The 21,117-nt window shown below is 51.4% G+C and overlaps 1 protein-coding gene across 2 annotated transcripts in view; it reads right to left on the bottom strand.

Annotated features, from left to right (window-relative positions):
* Window positions 1-21,117, bottom strand: part of LOC147099711 (circularly permutated Ras protein 1-like) — a 166,732-nt gene that overhangs the window by 23,718 nt on the left and 121,897 nt on the right. For both annotated transcript variants that reach the window (XM_085969104.1, XM_085969105.1), the window contains exons 15-18: window positions 20,761-20,867; window positions 17,668-17,780; window positions 15,698-15,809; window positions 3,489-3,629 (exon numbers count right to left, since the gene is read on the bottom strand). In XM_085969104.1, the coding sequence (XP_085825230.1) occupies window positions 3,489-3,629; window positions 15,698-15,809; window positions 17,668-17,780; window positions 20,761-20,867 (473 nt within the window). The remainder of the gene's footprint in view (window positions 1-3,488; window positions 3,630-15,697; window positions 15,810-17,667; window positions 17,781-20,760; window positions 20,868-21,117) is intronic.

Below are 21,117 nucleotides of genomic sequence, written 5' to 3'. Positions count from 1 at the left end.
GGGTTGGGCAGGAAGGAGATCCCGTTCCCCCTGGGTTGGGCAGGAAGGAGATCCCGTTCCCCCGGGGTGGACAGGAGGGAGATCCCATTCCCCTGGGTTGGGCAGGAGGGAGATCACATTCCCCTGGGGTTGGGCAGGAGGGAGATCACATTCCCCTGGGGTTGGGCAGGAGGGACATCCCGTTCCCCCGGGGGAGAGCAGGAGGGAGATCCCATTCCCCCGGGGGTGGACAGGAGGGAGATCCCGTTCCCCCGGGGGTGGACAGGAGGGAGATCCCGTTCCCCTGGGTTGGGCAGGAGGGAGATCCCGTTCCCCCGGGGGTGGACAGGAGGGAGATCCCGTTCCCCCGGGGGTGGACAGGACGGAGATCCCGTTCCCCCGGGGGTGGACAGGAGGGAGATCCCGTTCCCCTGGGTTGGGCAGGAGGGAGATCCCGTTCCCTGGGGTAGAGCAGGAGGGAGATCCCGGTCCCCCGGGGGTGGACAGGAGGGAGATCCCGTTCCCCCGGGGGTGGACAGGAGGGAGATCCCGTTCCCCCGGGGTTGGGCAGGAGGGACATCCCGTTCCCCCGGGGGAGAGCAGGAGGGAGATCCCGTTCCCCCGGGGGTGGACAGGACGGAGATCCCGTTCCCCCGGGGTTGGGCAGGAGGGACATCCCGTTCCCCCGGGGGAGAGCAGGAGGGAGATCCCGTTCCCCCGGGGGTGGACAGGACGGAGATCCCGTTCCCCCGGGGGTGGACAGGAGGGAGATCCCGTTCCCCTGGGGTAGAGCAGGAGGGAGATCCCGGTCCCCCCAGGGTAGAGCAGGACGGAGATCCCGTTCCCCCGGGGGTGGACAGGACGGAGATCCCGTTCCCCCGGGGTTGGGCAGGAGGGACATCCCGTTCCCCCGGGGGAGAGCAGGAGGGAGATCCCATTCCTCCCTGGGTTGGGCAGGAGGGAGATCCCGTCCCCCCTGGGTCGGGCAGGAGGGAGATCCCATTCCCCTGGGGTGGACAGGACGGAGATCCCGTTCCCCCGGGGGTGGACAGGACGGAGATCCCGTTCCCCCGGGGGTGGACAGGAGGGAGATCCCGTTCCCCTGGGTTGGGCAGGAGGGAGATCCCGTTCCCCTGGGGTGGACAGGATGGAGATCCCGTTCCCCCGGGGGTGGACAGGATGGAGATCCCGTCCCCTGGGGTGGACAGGAGGGAGATCCCATCCCCCGGGGTGGACAGGAGGGAGATCCCATTCCCCGGGGGTGGACAGGAGGGAGATCCCATCCCCTGGGGTGGACAGGAGGGAGATCCCATCCCCCGGGGTGGACAGGAGGGAGATCCCATTCCCCGGGGGTGGACAGGAGGGAGATCCAGTTCCCCCAGGGTAGAGCAGGAGGGAGATCCCGTCCCCCGGGGTAGAGCAGGAGGGAGATCCCGTTCCCCCGGGGTGGACAGGAGGGAGATCCCATTCCCCGGGGTGGACAGGAGGGAGATCCCATTCCCCGGGGGTGGACAGGAGGGAGATCCCGTTCCCCCAGGGTAGAGCAGGAGGGAGATCCCGTCCCCCGGGGTAGAGCAGGAGGGAGATCCCGTTCCCCCGGGGTGGACAGGAGGGAGATCCCATTCCCCGGGGGTGGACAGGAGGGAGATCCCGGTCCCCCGGGGTGGACAGGAGGGAGATCCCATTCCCCGGGGGTGGACAGGACGGAGATCCCGTTCCCCCGGGGGTGGACAGGAGGGAGATCCCGTTCCCCTGGGTTGGGCAGGAGGGAGATCCCGTTCCCCTGGGGTGGACAGGACGGAGATCCCGTTCCCCCGGGGGTGGACAGGACGGAGATCCCGTTCCCCCGGGGGTGGACAGGACGGAGATCCCGTTCCCCCGGGGGTGGACAGGACGGAGATCCCGTTCCCCCGGGGGTGGACAGGACGGAGATCCCGTTCCCCCGGGGGTGGACAGGACGGAGATCCCGTTCCCCCGGGGGTGGACAGGAGGGAGATCCCATCCCCCGGGGTGGACAGGAGGGAGATCCCATTCCCCGGGGGTGGACAGGAGGGAGATCCCGTTCCCCCAGGGTAGAGCAGGAGGGAGATCCCGTCCCCCGGGGTAGAGCAGGAGGGAGATCCCGTTCCCCCGGGGTGGACAGGAGGGAGATCCCATTCCCCGGGGGTGGACAGGAGGGAGATCCCGTCCCCCGGGGTGGACAGGAGGGAGATCCCATTCCCCGGGGTGGACAGGAGGGAGATCCCGTCCCCCGGGGTGGACAGGAGGGAGATCCCATTCCCCGGGGGTGGACAGGACGGAGATCCCGTTCCCCCGGGGGTGGACAGGAGGGAGATCCCATTCCCCGGGGGTGGACAGGACGGAGATCCCGTTCCCCCGGGGTGGACAGGAGGGAGATCCCGTCCCCCGGGGTGGACAGGAGGGAGATCCCATTCCCCGGGGGTGGACAGGACGGAGATCCCGTTCCCCCGGGGGTGGACAGGACGGAGATCCCATTCCCCCAGGGTAGAGCAGGAGGGAGATCCCGTCCCCCGGGGTAGAGCAGGAGGGAGATCCCGTCCCCCGGGGTAGAGCAGGAGGGAGATCCCGTTCCCCCGGGGTGGACAGGAGGGAGATCCCATTCCCCGGGGGTGGACAGGAGGGAGATCCCGGTCCCCCGGGGTGGACAGGAGGGAGATCCCATTCCCCGGGGGTGGACAGGAGGGAGATCCCGTCCCCCGGGGTGGACAGGAGGGAGATCCCGTCCCCCGGGGTAGACAGGAGGGAGATCCCGTCCCCCGGGGTGGACAGGAGGGAGATCCCATTCCCCGGGGGTGGACAGGAGGGAGATCCCATTCCCCGGGGGTGGACAGGAGGGAGATCCCATTCCCCGGGGGTGGACAGGAGGGAGATCCCGTCCCCCGGGGTGGACAGGAGGGAGATCCCGTCCCCCGGGGTGGACAGGAGGGAGATCCCATTCCCCGGGGGTGGACAGGAGGGAGATCCCGTCCCCCGGGGTGGACAGGAGGGAGATCCCATTCCCCGGGGGTGGACAGGAGGGAGATCCCGGTCCCTCTGGGGGTGAACCGGCAGGCATCACTGCCCTGCTGGTGGGAACCGGTCGCACAGGTGGACAATGCCAGGAGCATAACTGTCAGGACAAGTCAAGGTAAGAATCTTTCCCATCACCTCAATTACTCTCTCCTCACACCTGCACCAACTGTAGCCTCACTACTCACCCCTTCCCCACTTACCTTCGCTCTCCTACACGTCCCCCCATCTCTTCTACTCACATACTCTGCACTTCCTGCTCTCACCACTACTGCAACCTTCACTTCCCCACAACTGACAAGCTATTCATCCATGAATATCTCAAGAGTGTCACTAACACAGTCCCAGAGGGGGTACAACATGAGGAAGGAGGCAGTGAATGGAGGAGACCGACACCCTCTCCCTCCGACCCTCCCCATCTCTCTCCTCCATCCCCCACCCCCACAATACAGCAGGAGGGTTGTAGTTGTTCTACTCACAGTATTTCTTCTATGAGTTCCTTCTGAGCCAGGGCCTCCTTCCGAGCATCGTGCATCCTGCCCTCCATTGCTAAGCGAGCACTGATCTGTGCAGTGTGAATCTGTAGAACGCTGAGGTTTATATGGCTCTTAACAATGGCACTAGAAATAAAAAAACAAACTCATCATCTCACTCAGCTACATTGGCAGGAGTAATGCAGGAACAGGACCACGCAGGAACACTGACAGGTACAGGAACACGCGGGTACACGGACAGGAACACGCGGGTACACGGACAGGAACACGCGAGTACACGGACAGGAACACGCGGGTACACGGACAGGAACACGCGAGTACACGGACAGGAACACGCAGGTACACGGACAGGAACACGCGGGTACACGGACAGGAACACGCGGGTACACGGACAGGAACACGCGGGTACACGGACAGGAACACGCGGGTACACGGACAGGAACACGCGGGTACACGGACAGGAACACGCGGGTACACGGACAGGAACACGCGGGTACACGGACAGGAACACGCGGGTGCACGGACAGGAACACTGACAAGAGCCTGGTGCTATTTCATTGTTGTATTGGGGTACCGTTTCCGCCTTGGACACAATTGGCAATCCGAGCGCAAACTGTGCTGAAAATTGCACTCGTTTTTGCAAATGAATTTTTTGTTCAAGTTTCCGCTCAAATTCATTTGCCTATCGCCAAACGTAAACTCGCCGGTGAACCAGTGAATCAGGCATTAAAAATATTCCTTGATATATTTAAGAGTGGTAGCTTGGTACAGTTTTAATGCAGCTGAAAATGGGTTTATCACAAAAACTAAGCATTTTAATCAGTGTCTCGTCCACTACCTGTGAGTAGCTAGATTTTAAAACTTTACAGAACCATTTAATAGCTTCATTGCATACAGTGGTCAGTTTCTTAGTAAATTCAGTATTTTTTAATATTTAAAAGTTTATAAAATCTGCCTATTAGTGTCCTTGCACCTAATAAACCAGCTTAATTTTAAGAACCTCCTCAAAAGCCCGCAAACGGGCGCAATTAGCGGAAACCCGCTAGGGTAATTAATTCAATCTGGGCCAGTTTTGTGGGTGGGGCTGGCTTCTAGCGCGATGTTTTTAAGCAAGTACAAAAGATCACAGGAACTTGATTTGCATTGGATGTAACTTGCGCTTGAAATTCTGCGATGTTTTCTGCTGGTTTGGCTCATTTCGGGCAAGTTGTGCTGGAGTGGAAACTCCAGGCCCTAGTCTGCAGCCAGCTTATCCAATGGAATACAGTGTTATCATCCCATTTATGAAGCATGCACAGAGCATTCAGGCGTCTAGCTAATGGCTACCATGGCAGTTATGAGTCTCAAAGTAAATGAGCAGCAGCATTGATGGCGCGGGACAAGCAACAGTACAAGAAGAGGTTAGCAAAACAGCAAGTTCTGTTTCCAAAGTCGTCTTCTTAGGCAGTCCCTCTGAACCGAGGATGACTTGCTTCCACATTAAAAATGAGTTCGCAGGTGACTGAGAGTCCAATGCGGGACCTACAGTCTCTGTCACAGGTGGGGCAGACGGTGGTTGAAGGGGCAGGTGGGTGGGGTGCTTCGGTTGACGTGCGCTCCCTGCGCTGCCTGCGCTTGGCTTCCGCTTGCTCCCAGTGAAGAGACTCGAGGGGCTGGATTTTAATTCAGGGGCGGGTTGGGGTCGTGTAATCCGCATTTTGTGTTATCCACACGAATCTAATTCGATGTGGGAGATTGATGCCAATTTAACTTGGCCAATTGAGTTCCAGCGTGTGGGAATCCATGGCAAATGAGTTTTTCCAGTCTGAAAGTCGCCTCCGATGACGTCATCATTGCTGCTGCATTTAAGGTCTGCAACAAGCCTTGCTTCTCCTGCAGACTGCCACCCTTTTGGCCTTTGCTGCTACAGGGACCGGGAGTCATATTGGCCAATGAATGACCGAGGTCTGCTCCAAGATTTGACGACGTTGCCCTGTAGGCTTTAGTGGAGGGAGCAAGAGCTTATAAGGTGCTCTTCCCTTCTTCCGGGAGGAAGAAGCCTCCCCAGCAGACCAAGGCTGTGTGGCTGCAAGTGGCAGAGGAGGTCAACTCCTTATCGGTAACCCGCAGCACTGGAAAAGTGAGTATGAATTTCCCATCACCCTCAATCTGATCCCCATTGCCTCTCCTCACCAGCACTCAGCTTTAGTAATCTCTTCCTCCACATCCCACTTGACACTGATATCCATGCACCCTTACCCATTCCCTCTCTCTCTATGGTCACATTCACCTAACTATTCGACTATGCAGCCCTCACACTCCCTATCACTGTGATGCTATGAAAACAACTGACAACACACAGGAAGGGCCCTTGGTCTTGCCACCTCACTCCATCTTTGTCTCCTTCTAAGTATCTATGCTATGGAATCTCTACACTTACCCCTTCATTCTCACTCAATCTCCACTTGTCTCCCTCATTGCAGGAAAAGAGAGCTCACAATACGAGAGAAAGAGTGTGGACAGGAGGAGGGCCACCCTCACTAGCCCACCTCACCCCCTGGAAGGAGGCGGTCCTGGAGATCGTAAGAGTGGAGGAAGATGCGCAAGTGGGGGACGGACAGAGGGGTGCATCACAGCAAGCTGGTGACAGAATAGTTTTCCATCTCTCTCATTGACATTGCATGAGTCGCTGATAATGATTCTGAAGCTCTAACAGATGTACTAATGATCATCTGCAATATGCAATGTGCATGTAACCTTGGCATCACAGCTCTGATTCTTTCCTTTACTCCCCCACAGGACCATCGCAAGCACCCATCCCCACTAGCCAGGAGGCTGAACATCAAGACTCCTCAGAGGAAGCTGCAACCTCTGAGGGCGCAGCGTCAGCAGAATTAAGCACACCCAGCACCAGCGCAGACACTCACACCTCGGTGGGACCTTCGGGACATAGCGTAGTGTTGTCACCTGGTGTATCACAGCTCACAAGTGAGCATCAGCAGATTGTGGAGACAGGGACAGCAGTGGAGAGTCCTAGTCGGAGGGCGCAGGACATTGCCAGCTCGGCTCAGCTGCATGTCGACTCTCTGCCTCTGGGTCCATCCACAAGATCAGCGGTGCTGGAACTCCAGGAACAGATGCAGGAGTCTCTGGCAGGTTTTGTCTCCAGGATCGCTGCGAGTGTGGAGCGAATGGAGGAGTCCATAGCGAACACGAGCAGAGGCTTTGTGGAGTCATTGGCGCATGAACGCATCACCATGGAAAGGATGGCAACCTCCATGGAGGTGATAAGTCGCCAGAGTGCAGAAAACATGGTAAGTGTTCTGAATAGAATGACATCTCTGGAGGAGCGATGGTCATCTATTGAACAGAGAAACCAGACCTTCATGGAAGTCCTTCTGAGTAGGACTGCCAGTGCAGATATGGGTCCCCATGGCCCCCCTGATGTGCAGCAAGGTGCTCTCAAGCCACTTGCAAGTGCTGAGGGGGACCTGACCCATGAGAGGGAAGTTGGTGGCAGACATCAAGGAAGTGGGGGCTCCTCTCCAAGCGCTCACACTTCCATGCCACTGCAGAGCCCTCGGTCAGAGCCCCACCAGAGTCCACACCCAACTGAGATCGGCATCTCAACCCCTGCACAGCCGCAGGATCAGCAGACTGTTGACGTGCCCTCACAGGTTCGCCACTCCAGAGGACACCCGCCAAATGTGTCGAGACAGGAGCAGCAGGAAAGTGAGCAAGGGGCCTCCACATCTGCAGAAGCCACAGGGGAAGCACCACGTAGGAGCAGGCGTAAGAGAAAGATACTGCACAAATAGTCACAAGGGTAGTCACTTGGGTGAAGTTTTATGTTTTATGTGGAAAAGCCATCAGATGAATAATGTAAATAAAAAATCTGATGGCTACTGCTGTAGTTGTGGCATGTGTCATTTCGCGAATGGGACTTCCACATTGAGGGCTTAGGATTACTTGCAATTGTCAGTATGGTGGTCAAATTGCTAGGAATCAGCTGGTACTTGGCCATTGTCGATGCTCAGGTAAGAAGCTGCGAGGCAAAAGTGCTTGAGTGGCTAGGCTAAGCGAATCTGGCCAAGAGGCGTGCGTTCCTTGCATCCTGGGCAGCTATGTTCTCGTGTACTGCTGCCGCTGGTTGATGGGCCTCTGCAAGATGTTCGTTTTCGCTCTCCTCCTCCTCCTCATCTGAGGAGGATATGTGAAGAGCCACTTGGTCCTCAGGAATCTGCAAGCCACGACGTGTGCCATGTTGTGCAGTGCACAGCAAACCACGACGATTCTGGAGACCCTGGCTGCTGAGTACTGCAGGGCTCCACCTGATCTATCCAGGCATCTGAAGCGCATCTTCAGCAAACCGATGGTTTGCTTGATTATGGTTCTGGTGGACATGTGGCTGGAGTTGTAGCTCTCCTCAGCTTCGTTGGATGGCCTCCTCAACAGCATCATTAGCCACGTCCTCAGGGGATAGCCCTTGTCTCCAAGTAGCCATCCTTTAAGTTGGTCTGGAGGACTGAATAGCGGAGGCACACTAGACTGGTGCAGTATGAAGGAGTCATGGCAATTGCCAGGGTACTTGGCACAAACATGCAAAATTTCCTTCCTGTGGTCACACACCAGCTGAACGTTGAGGGAGTGGAAGCCCTTGCGGTTGACAAAAATACCTGGATTGCGATGGGGTGCCCTAAGGGCCACATGTGCGCAGTCAACGACGCCCTGCACCCTTGGAAAGCCTGCCTGATTAGCAAATCCAATCGCACGCGCCGTGACACTTGCTTGATCCTTGGTGAAATGGATGTGATTGTGCGCGATGGCAAAGAGGGCATCGGTTACCTGCGTAATGCATTTGTGTGCGGCCGCCTGGGAGATGCCGCTGATGTCTGCTGCTGATCCCTGGGAAGGAGCCAGAGGCAAAAAAGTTGAGTGTGGTGGTGACTTTGACGGCCACTGGTAAGGGGTGTCCACCTGGTCCTCTGGGCTGCAGGTATTGTTGTAGCATTGCGCAGATGTCACCCACTACCACTCGCGAAAGTCGGAGCCGCCATTGGCACTGCTGCTCAGACATGTTGAGGTAACTGACATGTCTGTAGACCCTGTTTGGGGGGGTATCTCCTGCGCCGACGGGCTTCCAGGCGCTGGCCCCTTCTGGCCTGTGCATCTTTAGGTGGGTGAGCAGCAGCTTGGCGCTCTTGCTGGTGCTGCTGTTGTTGGTGCTGCTGTTGTTCATGGTTCTGCTGGTGCCGCAGCTGGTCTTCGTCCTCATCTAATGCCCAGAAGGGAAGGAAATAAATGGCTCCCATGCTTCTGGTATATGCCTCAGTTGAGGAAGCGCTCAGTGAAGGTGGTGAGAAGGGTTTCCCAGGAGGTCACACTGGAGATGGGTGTCAGGCTCCAAACTTCCACAGCTGTGGTTATGCCTGCTAAAAGTTCCCCCGACCTGAGACTACAAAGTCCTGCCACCTGCAAATGATGGCTGATCAAATCTACTATTTAATGGTTGACCTGCAGCTGAGAGTCAGCAATCCAATTGTGCTCCTGCCAGGTTTCACCGTCATGTTTCAAAACAGGCGTGTTTCATGTGGGAAACGGGTTAAAATCGCAAAGGCATATCAAATTGGCATTATAGAGGCAATTTAGTGCTTGTTAAGGGCCTTAACGGCCTATCCTGCCTCTTGGAGACGGGACCACTAGACACGAATTATTTAAAATTGCTTGGAGGCGGGATGGAGGTGGGGTTGGGCCCGCCCACCAGTTTAACCCCCCACACGCCTCCAATCCCGCCTCCATGGCCCAATGAAAATCCTGTCTGGGGTGTTCGGCGCCTTCCCGGATGCTTCTCCTCCACTTTATGCAGTCTTGGGCTAGGGATTCCCAGGTGTCGATGGGGATGTTACACTTTTTCAAGGAGACTTTGAGGGTGTCCTTGAAGCATTTCCTCTGCCCACCTGGGGCTCTCTTGCCGTGCCGGAGCTCCGAGTAGAGCGCTTGTTTTGGGAGTCTCGTATCGGGCATGCGGACAATGTGACCCGTTTATCGGAGCTGATTGAGCGTGGTCAAAGCGTCGATGCTGGGGATGTTGGCCTGAGCAAGAACACTGATGTTGGTGTGCCTATCCTGCCAATGAATTTGCAGGATTCTGCGGAGGCACCGTTGGTGGTACCTCTCCAGTGCTTTGAGGTGCCTGCTGTACATGTTTGTATCAGCTTCTTGAGTGTTATTGGAGTTGCACTCATCCAGGTAAGTGGAGAGTATTCCATCACACTCCTGACTTGTGCCTTGTAGATAGTGGAAAGGCTTTGGGGAATCAGGAGGTGAGACACTCGCCGCAGAATACCTAGCCTCTGACCTGCTCTTGTTGCCACTGTATTTATGTGGCTGGTTCAGTTAAGTTTCTGGTCAATGGTGACCCCCTAGGATGTTGATGGTGGGGGATTCGGCGATGGTAATGCCATTGAATATCAAGCGGAGGGGGTTAGACTCTCGCTTGTTGGAGATAGTCATTGCCTGGCACTTCTGTGGCACGAATGTTACCTGCCACTTATCAGCCCAAGCCTGAACGTCGTCCAGGTCTTGTTGCATGCGGGCATGGACTGCTTCATTATCTGAGGAGTTGTGAATGGCGCTGAACACTGTGCAGTGATCAGCGAACATCCCCATTTCTGACCGTATGTTGGAGGGAAGATCATTGATGAAGCAGCTAAAGATGGTTGGGCCTAGGACACTGCCCTGAGGAACTCCTGCAGCGATGTCCTGGGGCTGTGCTAATTGACCTTCAACCACCACAACCATCTTCCTTTGTGCTAGGTATGACTCCAGCCTGTGGAGCATTCCCCCCCCACCCGATTCCCATTGACTTCAGTTTTACTAGGGCTCCATGTTTGGACCAAGGCTGTAATGAGGTCGGGAGCCGAGTGGTCTTGGCGGAACCCAAACTAGGCATCAGTGAGCAGGTTATTGGTGAGTAAGTGCCGCTTGATAGCACTGTCGATGACACCTTTCTTCACTTTGTTGATGATTGAGAGTAGACTGATGGGGCAGTAATTGGCCGGGTTGGATTTGTCCTGCTTTTTGTGGACAGGACATACCTGGGCAGTTTTCCACATTGTCAGGTAGATGCCAGTGTTGTAGCTGTACTGGAACAGCTTGGCTAGAGGCACGGCTAGTTCTGGAGCACAAGTCATCAGCACGATAGCCAGGATGTTGTCGGGGCCCATTGCCTTTACTGTATCCAGTGCGCTCAGCCGTTTCTTGATATCACATGGAGTGAATTGAATTGGCTAAAGACTAGCTTCTTTGATGGTGGGTCCTCGGGAGGAAGCTGAGATGGATCATCCACTCGGCACTTCTGGCTGAAGATGGTTGCAAACGCTTCAGCCTTGTCTTTTGCACTCACATGCTGGGCTCCACCATCATTGAGGATGGGGATATTCATGAAGCCTCCTCTTTCCGTTAGTTGTTTAATGGTGCACCACCATTCATGACTGGATGTGGCAGGACTGCAGAGCTTTGATCTGATCTGTTGATTGTGGGATCGCTTAGCCCAGTCTATAACATGCTGCTTCTGCTTTTTAGCATGCATGTGGTCGTGGGTTGCAGCTTCCCCAGGTTGGCACCTCATTTTTAGGTACGCCTGGTGCTGCTCCCGGCATGCTCTTCTACACTCCTTATTGAACCAGCGTTGGTCCCCTGGCTTGACAGTAATAGTAGAGTGAGGGATATGCTGGGCCATGAGGTTACAGATTGTGGTAGAATACAATTCTGCTGCTGCTGATGGCCCACAGTGCCTCATGGATGCCCAGTATTGAGGTGCTAGATCTGTTCTAAATCTATCCCATTTAGCATGGTGGTAGTGCCACACAACACGATGGAGGGTGTCCTCAGTATGAAGACGGTCACTGCGACCAATACTGTCATGGACAGATGCATCTGCGACAGGTAGATTGGTGAGGATGAGGTCAAGTAGGTTTTTCCCTCGTGTTGGTTCACTTACCACCTGTCGCAGGCCCAGACTGGCAGTTCTGTCCTTCAGTCAGTAGTGGTGCTACCGAGCCACTCTTGGTGATGGACATTGAAGTCCTCCATCCAGAGTACATTCTGTGCCCTTGCTACTCTCAGTGCTTCTTCCAAGTGGTGTTCAACATGGAGGAGTACTGATTCATCAGCTGAGGGAGGGCGTAATCAGCAGGAGGTTTCGTTGCCCATGCTTGACCTGAAACATAGAAACAATGAAGATAGGAGCAGGAGTAGGCCATTCGGTCCCTCGAGCCTGCTCCACCATTCAATGAGATCATGGCTGATCATCCAAATTCAGTACCCTGTCCCTGCCTTCTCACCATACCCCTTGATCCCTTTAGCCTTAAGAAATATATCCAACTCCTTCTTGAATATATTTAATGAACTGGCCTCCACCGCCCTCTGTGGCAGAGAATTCCACAGGTTCACCACTCTCTGGGTGAAGAAATTACTCCTCATTTCAGTCCTAAATGGCTTACCCTGAAGCCATGAGACTTCATGGAGTCAATGTTGAGGATTCCAAGGGCCACTCCTTCCCAACTGTATACCACTGTGCTGCCACCCCTGGTGGGTCTGTCCTGCCGGTGGGACAAGATATACCCAGGGATGGTGATGGAGGAGTTTGGGACATTGGCTGAAAGGTATGATTCTGTGAGTATGACTATGTCAGGCTGTTGGCACAAGTCCCCAGATGTTGGTGAGGAGGACTTTGCAGGGTCGACTGGGCTGGGTGTGCCATTGCCGTGTCCATAGCCATTGCCGAGGTCGATGCCAGGTGGTCCGTCTGGTTTTATTCTTATTATTGTGTTTCTTGTAGCGGTTTGTTACAACTGAGTGGCTTGCTGGGCCATTTCAGAGGGTAGTTAAGAGTCAACCACATTGCTGTGGGTCTGGAATCACATTATAGGCCAGACCAGGTAAGGACGGCAGATTTCCTTCCCTAAAGGCTATTAGTGAACTAGATGGGTTTTTACGACAATCCGATAGTTTCATGGTTACCATTACTGATACTGATCCAGAATTTAAATTCCCCAGTTGCCGTGGTGGGATTTGAACTCTCGTCTCTGGATCATTAGTCTAGGCCTCTGGATTACAAGCCCAGTTACATTACCACTACACTACCGTTCTACCTGCTCCAGGACAACCAGCACCTCTCCAGTAAGGGTTTCTCTTCCTGCCACAATATGGATTCATCAAATATGCCTAAGCTCCATCAATAGCCCCTGACATTTCCTTGTCTACATGCTGTCCTGGTGATATCATTCATAGGCATCGGATCACTGTCCAGGTATAATCTGACAGCACCGAGCTTTTACATCTCTGCCACCACTCTGGACTCCTCAATCAGCACTGTGCTGTCTGACTGCACACCCAATATTAAGCTCCAGATCGTAGAATCATACCATGGAAGGAGGCCATTCAGCCCATCGTGCCTGTGCTGGCTCTTTGGTAGAGCTATCCAATGAATCCCACTCCCCTGCTCTTTCCCCACAGCCCTGCAAATTATTCCTTTTCAAATATTTATCCAATTCTCTTTTGAAGGTTACTATTGAATCTGCTTCCACCACCCTTTCAGGCAGCGCATTCCAGATCATAACAACTCGCTGTGTAAAAAAATTCTCCTCATCTCCCCTCTGGTTCTTTAGTCAATCATCTTAAATCGGTGTCCTCTGGTTACCGATTCTCCTGCCAGTGGAAATTACTGCCTTTGCCATTAATCATCTTTATCACATTTGACACTTTGGCCTGCATTGTGATTTAATAGCAGCTTCTGAGGCTACATTCTCATTGATATAGAAGCTGTCTGAATGGTTTGAATGTTCTTTAATCCAGGATGAAGGGAATGGAGAAGGATGTAACAAGGGCTGTTAAGCAGAGGAGCGCTGTGTACACTGAGGTCAGGGGAATGAGCAGGTCACTGGAATCGCTGAGCAATTAACTGATACCTCACTATATGTTGATACTGCAGGACGTTGAGATGGCTCTCCTGCTGCTTCCTTGCCTTCCTTATTGTCTTCCTCGACTGATGAGGACTCCTGCTCCTCTGCCTCCTCCAAATGCAGGTCTCTCTGTATGGCAAGGTTGCGCAGTATGGGAGACTCTGTGGGCAATATTGTAGGGAGCCCCCAGACCTGCCGATACACCTGAACCTCCGCTTCAGCATCCCTATGATGTGCTCAGTAATGATCTTGGTGGTTCCCTGGCTTTGATATACCCATGTTGCTAAGGCTTTGTGGGGTTGCGCAAGAGTATCCTGAGCCACATCTGTAGCAGATATCCCTTGATCCCCAGAGGCCATCCTGCCATGCTCCTGGTAGGGCTGAATTTTGTAGACTGCTGCAGGATATCTGTGGCTGCTGTAGGCCAATGGCATAGAAGTTAAGGGCTGTAGTGATTTTCACAGCCATTGGCAAAGCATGACCCCCTGGTCCATTAAGCAGCAGATCCTGTTCCAGAGGCTGCAGAGGTCTACGACAGAATGCCAAGAGAAGCGCAGATCCTGAGCCACTCCTCTTCAGATAGATCCAAAAAAATGACTCTTGGCCTCTACACTGTGTGCTGGGTATGACCTCCTACGAGCAGACCCCCTCACCTGCTGTCTTCTGATACACCCAGCTGCCGCTATTCCTCCAATTGTTCCTCCATCCAGATGAAACCAGCAGTAATAGCACCCATTATAAGCAGATAAAGCTTCCTCAGGGTGATAAGGCAAAAAAAGAAATGATCTAGAAGCCAGAAACTCCCCTGGAACTTGAAATAGCAGAACAATGCTGTGATCCAAATAGTTGCATGTGAGTACCCCTCTAGTTACTGCTCCAGTGGCTCTGAAACACCACTGCTGCCAGGGTTTACTGGTGGGTTCAGCACTGGACGGGACTGCTGCGATTTATGGTTAAAATTGTGTAAGGGTCCTAATTGCGCCTCTGAAAAGTGCGCGGTTAAAATGGCGGTGGGCAGGAGTGTCGGGTTCACAGCAGTATGTTGCTATCACTATTTTAATCACCCATTCCTGTCAGCCGGGCAGGTTTAAAACTGGTCTTATATTTCAGCGCTGTGTTGAGTGTGTCTGAAGACTGAAGAGTGGGCAATGCAACAAATTTAAAAAAGGGAGACCCAAAGATTTCTTGTGTGGCCCTGGAAAGCATTCCTGGCCCTCAAGGAATCCTCAGAAAAGGTCAATAAAAATATTTCCTGTGGTCTCTTCTGGGCACTCTGCTGACTGCCGAGTCCATCAGGGTTAAAATCCACGCTGTAGAAATACATAGAAACTGCATTTGCTCCAATCAGTTCCAACTGATGGAATTCAGTGTCAGTGAGGGCGAGGTGATATATATTGATGAAGACCAGCAGCAATTATACACTGAATGGAGGTATACTCAGTCTGTGAAAGAGCAGAGGGATTTGGAGGGGTGGGGGGGCAGGTTCACAGGATATTAAAAGCAGTCGTTGATAAGGCCGTCACAAAAAAACGAATGCAAATTTAATCACAAGAGGTACAAAATATAAATGGCAAGAGGTAATGATGAGTGTACATAAAACCTCAATAAAGATTCAATTAGAGCACTGCATGCAGCTTTGGGCTCTGCACTAAAGGAAGGATATTGATGCTTCAGGGGCAGTCAGTGCAGATTCACAGTGGTGTCACTGGTTTGAGCAAATACAGATACAAAGAAAGACTTGAAAAATTGTGGCTTATTTTGTTAGAACAAAGCATATTATGGGTGGTGTGATAGAAGTGTTTTAAATTAAGGAAGGATGGGGCAGGGTAGAGAGAAGCAGGTTGTTTCCAGTAGTTGAGGAGCCACGGATACAAGATTAAATGTGAGAGACTTAGAACAGAGAGCAGGAGAAACTTCTTCACACAGCTGTGAGGCTGTGGGATTCACTCCAGGGTTAGTGGTTGGGGCAGAAACTGTCAACATTCAAGGTTAGATTGGAGAGGGAGATGAAGGAAAATGGGATAAAGCGATATGGAATTGGGCGGGTAAATATGACTAGGACTATTTGTTCACATGGAGGATAAAAGCTAACATGGACTGGTTGGGCCGAATGGCCTGTTTCTGTATTTGAGCTGTGTCACAATAGCAACTGCTTGAGCCTGCTGTCAATCAGCATTATGGCTGTCTATGTCCAGCCTTCTGTTTAAGGTGAACTATTGACGGTCAGCCTCTGTGCTCAGCTCCAGTTACCTGTGGTTGGTTGTAGGCTTCTCCTGGGTGAGGATTCTGTAGCCACATCTACCATCTGGCAACCTGAAGCCAATTTGAAGTTGAAACGGAAGTGCTGTCTTCTTCTGAATTTCTGCAGAAGAGGAAAGATGATTGAAGAACTTCAAATTAGAGCGTTCTAGAATTGTCACACTGGCTGGAATTTGCTGCTTTTATTTCAGTTGAAGTTCAGACAATGGCTGCTGATTGGTTTATTGGTTCAATTGGCTGAAGACTGTTTCTGTGTAAATGGCAGGATTTACTAGTTCTAAACAAGCTAAGTGTTCTTACATTGTGTCTTGTATATTAAGTAACTTCACATCAGAAATAGATGTTCCCAAGGGGTAAGAGGAAGGGGAGGAGGAGATGGGGCAGAGGGGTAAGAGGAGTGTGAATTCTATCCCGCGCCCTATTTATATACGGAACCTGAGCAAGCCTGTTCCTCCTAGAGGCAGATTTAACTTTTCATTACAGTTCAATGCCTTTTCTGCATATAGCTTTATAATCTTAATTCCTAAATATCTATCGATATTCCTTTAAACACTACAGTTAGCTTTGTACCTTTGGCTTGAGTGCGTGTTTCATGCTCTCAAGAACTTTTCCCCAAATTGATCTTTAGCCGACTTCATTCAAATTCTAAGATTATGGCCATAAAGTTTCTGGGATTGGAAAGGGTGCAAAGCCACAACCATCTCCCCACTCCTCTTACCCCTCCCTCCATCCCTCCCTCCCTCCTTTTACTCCTCCCTCCGTCCGTCCCCCCTCCTCCTCTTACCCCTCCCTCTGTCCGTCCCTCCCTCCTCTTACCCCTTCCTCCGTCTCTCCCTCCCTCCTCTTACCCCTCCTTCTGTCCCTCCCTCCCTCCTCCTCCTCTTACCCCTCCCTCCGTCCCTCCTTCTCCTCTTACCCCTCCCTCCGTCCCTCCCTCCCCTCCTCTTACCCCTCCCTCCATCCCTCCCTCCCCTCCTCCTCCTCTTACCCCTCCCCTCCATCTTCTCCCCACCTTACCCCCTCCTCCCACTGATCTCCTCTTCACTCCAATAGAGAGCAGCTAAAGCTTTTTTATAAAGATTCTCCAATACAGAATCACCGCCCACACTGCAGTGATAGAGGATCTTTCCATTCAGCACACTGAGCCGCCACGATCCAATCCTGCCAGGGTCCCCGAGCAATGTTGCTGACCTCTGGAAAGCAGTCGTTAAAATTGCTTCGGGGCCAGATTGTATCACAGCACCCCGGATTGCGTCACATTATCACTTTGGTGAAGCGCACTCTTTTTAAACATATCTCCTCACAAAACCCTCATATGATCTATGTTGCTTGTATATTCTATGGGAGGGAGTAATATCTGGTGGGGTGCACCCTACGGAAATAATGCTTGATTGTTCTTTGCTCCATCCTGTGGGATTGGGCCCTGAAGGGTGTGTAAATGTGTGGGTTCGGGTGTATAAATGTGTGGGTTCGGGTGTGTAAATGTGTGGGTTCGGGTGTGTAAATGTGCGGGTTCGGGTGTGTAAATGTGTGGGTTCGAAGCACCAGCTTCAGATGCTATAGCGAGCAACATTGTAACATACACAAAATGGCTGCTTGACCCTTTCAGCTGCTCCTGCTCAGAGGCCGGACTTGCAGGTGGGGGTAATAGTACCACCATAAATACATAGAGGGTGCAATAAGAAAAACTGGGCTGGTTTTCAGAGGAGTGACACCGATAGGCAGAAGTGCAGTTTTGGTGCAATTGATGCAGTAAGTACACCGCTGAGGATAACCTGTCCCAATAGCTTTACTGCAGTGCAGACCCAGCAACCCACCATCCCATCATTCCAACTGATAGAGGTAGATAACAAGATCTTCCACAAAGAACATTGCAACTCTTGCTGGTAAAGGCCCCAACACTGCTGAACCCATAATGACTCCACATATCTGTTGAACAACAGATTAACATGAGTACTTACGCTCTAGCTTTGATTCTTTTATTCCAAATTCAAAGGTGATCTCCATGTCTTTGACCACGTTTCCAACGTGTTTCACATATTTGCTGCTGATGTCATCTTCATATTTAAAGTACCTTCAAGGAAAGGATAGTTAAGGTCAGGATAGGGTCAATTAGAAATGAAAAAGGCAATCTTATGCAGAAATGAAGGAATGAGGTAGATAATAAATTAACAATTGAATAGGATATCTGTAGGTAATGAATTGCTACAAAAAAATGATGGAAATAAAAGTGGAAAAGACCCGAATAGCATTACATCCAGGAATGCTGAAGGCAGTCACAAGGTCTGACCACAATCTTACATTGATAGGGAGAAAAAGATAAACTAGGTAATTTAGACTAATCATCCTAACATGGCTAGTGAATACGCTTCTAGAGGCCATAATACAGGATAAAGTCAGTACTCACCTAGGAAGACATGGATTAATTAAAGACAACCAGCACGGATTTGTAAAAGGTAAGTTCTGTCTGTCAGACACAGTGTATTGATGAAGGAAATGCAGTGGATGTTGTTTACATGGAATTTCAAAAGGAATTTGATAAGGCTTGTTGATAAAATTAAAACGCACTGTAATAAATGGATAGGAAGTTGGTTCAAGGACAGAAGTACTGGTTAATAGATGGCCCTTGGACTGCAGGGATTTAAACAGTGATGTCCTACAGGGGTCGGTGTTGAAACCCTTGCTCTACTATATATATAGGTCCAAAGCGGATGACCCACTTGCCCAGATTAAACTCCATCTGCCACAGTTTTGTCTACTCATTAATCGGTCATCTGAAGTCGAAAGGCTGCCTCCAATTCCATGCCCTTCTCATTTTTGCCAATAATCTTTTGTGTGCAGCTTTATCGAATGCCTTCTGGAAGTCCATATGGACAACATCCAGACACTCTCTTGTGACCTCTATTACTATTAGTGACCTCCTCAAAAAATTCAACTAGATTAGTCAGACATGATTTACCTTTAACAAAGCCAAGCTGGCTCTTTCTGATCATATGTTTTCAAGTGCTTAGTCACCCTGTCCTTAATGACAGATTCTAGTACTGTAACTTGCCTACAATTTACATTCTCCTCCTCTTTACTGACCATACCCACATGGTGAAGGTAGATCGCAATGTTGCTGAGTCACAAAAGCTCAATTTCTAGCAACGGAATTCATGGCATTCAGCAAACTGATTGAGAATTCAATCTTGGTTTCGTATGCAGAGAGTATTTTTCTAGCCACAGTGACCCTTGAAAAGCTTGATAACTACAGCGCCCACGGCTGAACCTTAGAAGATTGACAAGTTCCACATTCAATAGGCCAGACATTTCAGGATGTACAGGGCAGTTATCCATAATGATTAACACACCTACCCTCTGCTCGAAACCTCTGTCCAGAGATTGAATGTACTTCTCAAAAATCGTAGAAGTAATTCAAGATCTTCACTGAAACAGTAAGAAATAAAAGAAATGGCTCTGGGTAGGTGTTGAACATTTTTGAATAGAAACATAGAAGATAGGAGCAGGAGTAGGCCATTCAGCCCTTCGAGCCTGCTCCGCCATTCAATGAGATGATGGCTGATCATCCAAATTCAGTACCCTGTCCCTGCCTTCTCCCCATATCCCTTGATCCCTTTAGCCTTAAGAAATATATCCAACTCTTTTTTGAATATATTTAATGAACTGGCCTCCACCGCCCTCTGTGGCAGAGAATTCCACAGGTTCACCACTCTCTGGGTGAAGAAATTCCTCCTCATTTCAGTCCTAAATGGCTTACCCCTTATCCTTAGACTATGACCCCTGGTTCTGGACACCCCGGCCATCAGAAACATCCTTCCTGCATCTAGTCTGTCCAGGCCTGACAGAATTTTATAAGTTTCGATGAGATCCCCTCTCAATCTTCTAAACTCCAGTGAGTATAAGCCCAATCGACACAATCTCTCCTCATACGTCATTCCTGCCATCCCAGGTATCAGCCTGGTGAACCTTCGCTGCACTCCTTCCATGGCAAGAACGTCCTTCCTCGGGTAAGGCGACCAAAACTGCACACAATACTCAAGGTGCGGTCTCACCAAGGCCCTGTACAACTGCAGCAAGACATCCTTGTTCCTGTACTCGAACCCTCTTGCTACAAAGGCCAACATACCATTTGCCTTCTTAACCGCCTGCTGCACCTGCATGCTTACCTTCAGCGACTGGTGCACAAGAACACCCAGGTCTCTTTGCACTTCCCCTCTTCCCCTTCTCCCAATCTATTGCCATTCAAATAATAATCTGCCTTCCTGTTTTTGCCACCAAAGTGGATAACCTCACATTTATCCACATTATAGTGCATTTGCCATGTTTCTGCCCAATCACCCAACCTGTCCAAATCGTACTGGAGTTTCACGACATCCTCCTCACAGCTTACCCTCCTTTGCCACTTGCTTTTACTGATGAACAGAATAGTCACATGCTCCTTGTTCCGTTTCCCACCAATGCACTCCCTGCCGCAAAAGGTGTGAGCCCCTGGTAGAAGCTATGAGAAAACCTGCTTCATCAAGGCTGACCATCACCAGGCTGGCACTTTTGAAGTAATGCAGGCAGGTTTCAGGAAATCCATTTGCATTTCATTTCATTTCATTGGCTTCTCCCACCAGTTTCTTGAATTATGGCATCAACGTTTCCCATCCATTGATTCATCCCAAGTTGACTTTAGAGAGATGCTAAACCAGATTTCTTCTGCATGTAGTCCTGTGTTGTAGCTTCACCAGGTTGGCACTTCATTTTCAGGCATGCCTGGTGCTGCTCCTGACATGTGGCTTTAAACAACCACTGCTGCTGCTACTGGTCTCTACAGCTGGGACCAGCAGTTGGATTTCTACCCCACTCCCAGGCACAAGGCCCTGCCAAAAGGATGTCCTGACTAATTCGGCTCACAGTTAATGACCTGAACTCGCAAATATGGGCCAGTTCAGGTCAGGTGTACCACACTTCAAGTCTGCTCCATCTGACTTGTGCAAAAGAGGGGAAATTTCCCTATAGATTATCAATAAAAACATGACTGAAACATCCCATTTATTACTAAAACTTACAGGCCATCATCAACAATGAAGGTGGCGGTGACATTCGTAGCAATGATGTCATCTTCCAAAATTAGCTGAAATTCATTGTATAAACTGGCTGGGTTGGTGATGTTCACCTGTGAGGAAATAGTGAAAAGGGAAACAATTAAATTATGTCTCAATTTTCAAACATCCTTTCTCATTTTATCCTTCCCATTATAATACCTCAAACATCTCCTTCCTCCAGCACCAGACTGAGGACCAGGCTACTGTCGCTTGATTTCCCCTCTCTCCTTTGTGAGGTCACCTAGAAACTTGAAACTTGGGGGTAATCATAGATGCAAAACCACCTTCCTCTGTGCACAGCACCACTCTTGGATCATCTCA

Source organism: Somniosus microcephalus, chromosome 28, assembly GCF_052327205.1.
Source record: "Somniosus microcephalus isolate GS21.2 chromosome 28, FLI_Smic_1.0, whole genome shotgun sequence".
In the NCBI taxonomy this organism is placed as follows: Eukaryota; Metazoa; Chordata; class Chondrichthyes; order Squaliformes; family Somniosidae; genus Somniosus; species Somniosus microcephalus.
The sequence above is the reverse complement of the archived record's forward strand: the minus strand, read 5'-3'. Positions and strand labels throughout refer to the sequence as shown.